General features: G+C 32.8%; 1 protein-coding gene across 1 annotated transcript in view; it reads left to right on the top strand.

Annotated features, from left to right (window-relative positions):
* The window catches only part of LOC104157928 (CUB and sushi domain-containing protein 3-like), a gene marked incomplete at its 3' end in the record, with an annotated part of 38,893 nt that extends 38,502 nt beyond the window's left edge, over positions 1 to 391 (top strand). Inside the window, exon 10 of the mRNA XM_009695475.1 lies at positions 215 to 391. Coding sequence (XP_009693777.1) covers positions 215 to 391 — 177 coding nt within the window. The remainder of the gene's footprint in view (positions 1 to 214) is intronic.
* Between the last annotated feature and the right edge of the window lie 1,228 nt (positions 392 to 1,619).

Below are 1,619 nucleotides of genomic sequence, written 5' to 3'. Positions count from 1 at the left end.
TCCCTACATACAAAAGGGTAAAACCAAATAATTCATGCAAACAGCTATTTACTGTACAACATACCTTATCAGTAGGTGGTAAAACACATTTTTCAGGACAACAGCATGGATTTCTACCACATAACACTGCTGGCAGCAGGATTGTCCTTAGACATTACTATTTCAAAAAACATCTTTGCTACATTCTAAAAATATTTAACATTTTGCTTTATAGCTGTGCAGTGTGGTAATCCAGGAACAACTGCTAATGGAAAAGTATTCCGTATTGATGGAACTACATTCTCTAATTCAGTAATTTATTCATGCATGGAAGGATACGTACTTTCTGGATCATCTGTAAGACAATGCACTGCCAATGGAACATGGTCTGGATCCTTGCCAAACTGCACAAGTAAGACACATGTCTAATGAATAGTCTTTGTTTTTCTCTCCTCTGAAAGACAATACAGTAAAATATAGAAGTTGGATGCAAATAAATTAAGTCTTCAGCTTTTTCTTGCACTACTTTGTACATAATTTTGTACATGAAATAAATTTAAAAACATAGTGCTATAAGAAGATGAAGAATATGGGTTTTTTTAAAGACAGATACAGTGTAGTAAAATATATAGACTGCTGTTACAGTTTAAAGGAGTTGTATGGTTACATGATCTACCTACTTTAATTCCTCCCTCGCATATATTTTTAACCTTGTTAATGTTTTGTGATACATCACATTCAGACATTATCTGTTTAATTGCTTTCCTCATCATGAAAACTTAGCAATATAATATTCTGGTCTTCCAGAGGGCAGAAAATAAAAACTTTGAAATGAACACTTCAGAATTCTTTTTGTAGTGACTCTGAGGTCAAAACTGTTGTCCTGCTCTCATGTAACGTCTTCTGTTTGGCCTCTTCATTGACCTTGTACTTGCTTTGGTTACTCAGCAAACAGAAGGCATTTCAGCTTCTCATGTTCATAATAATCATTTTGCAACAGTTTATTTTCAAGCCTATCCGTTCCTGCTTTATTACATGTCCTAGTTCATCTTTTAGTAACAATTATGAAAATTTTGCATTTATGTGACACATGAGACTGCCTATAATTTTGAGAAAACATATCCTCATCAGAGGTATAGCAAGCTGTTGCTTAGATTTTGAACTAGTACTGTAGTTTTCCTGGAGTTGGCTACCTTACACACTTATAGCAATCAAATAGAGGCCAAAAGTAAGATGATAAAGAAAACTTCTCCTTCTTGTGTTGTTTTTAAAATCTATATTTAATGGTAAGCATGTGAACAGCTGCTTTTGCAGTCAGCAAATCTGTAAGAAAGCCCAATGTTTTTGTTTCTTTATTATTTTCCAAGTTATAATGAGAACCAGATTAATTGTACCAAGGAGAAGGGTGTTTTGTGGCAATAACTGCACCTATATTTTTTTCTTGTATTTTAGAATTACATTTAGCTGAAGTACATGCGTCTCAAAAAATATTACTCAAGTAGAAACTTGGGATTTTTGCTTAAACCTAGAAAAATGTCTTAACAGAGCAAGTATCCTAATAAAACAAAGAAAGGCATTGTAAAGATTATATGTAATAGAAAAAAATATTCTTGATTTAGAATCATAGAATCATAGAATCA

Source organism: Cariama cristata, unplaced genomic scaffold, assembly GCF_000690535.1.
Source record: "Cariama cristata isolate BGI_N322 unplaced genomic scaffold, ASM69053v1 scaffold1492, whole genome shotgun sequence".
Lineage (NCBI taxonomy): Eukaryota > Metazoa > Chordata > Aves > Cariamiformes > Cariamidae > Cariama > Cariama cristata.
Note: the sequence above shows the minus strand (reverse complement) of the source record. Positions and strands in the feature narration are given on the sequence as shown.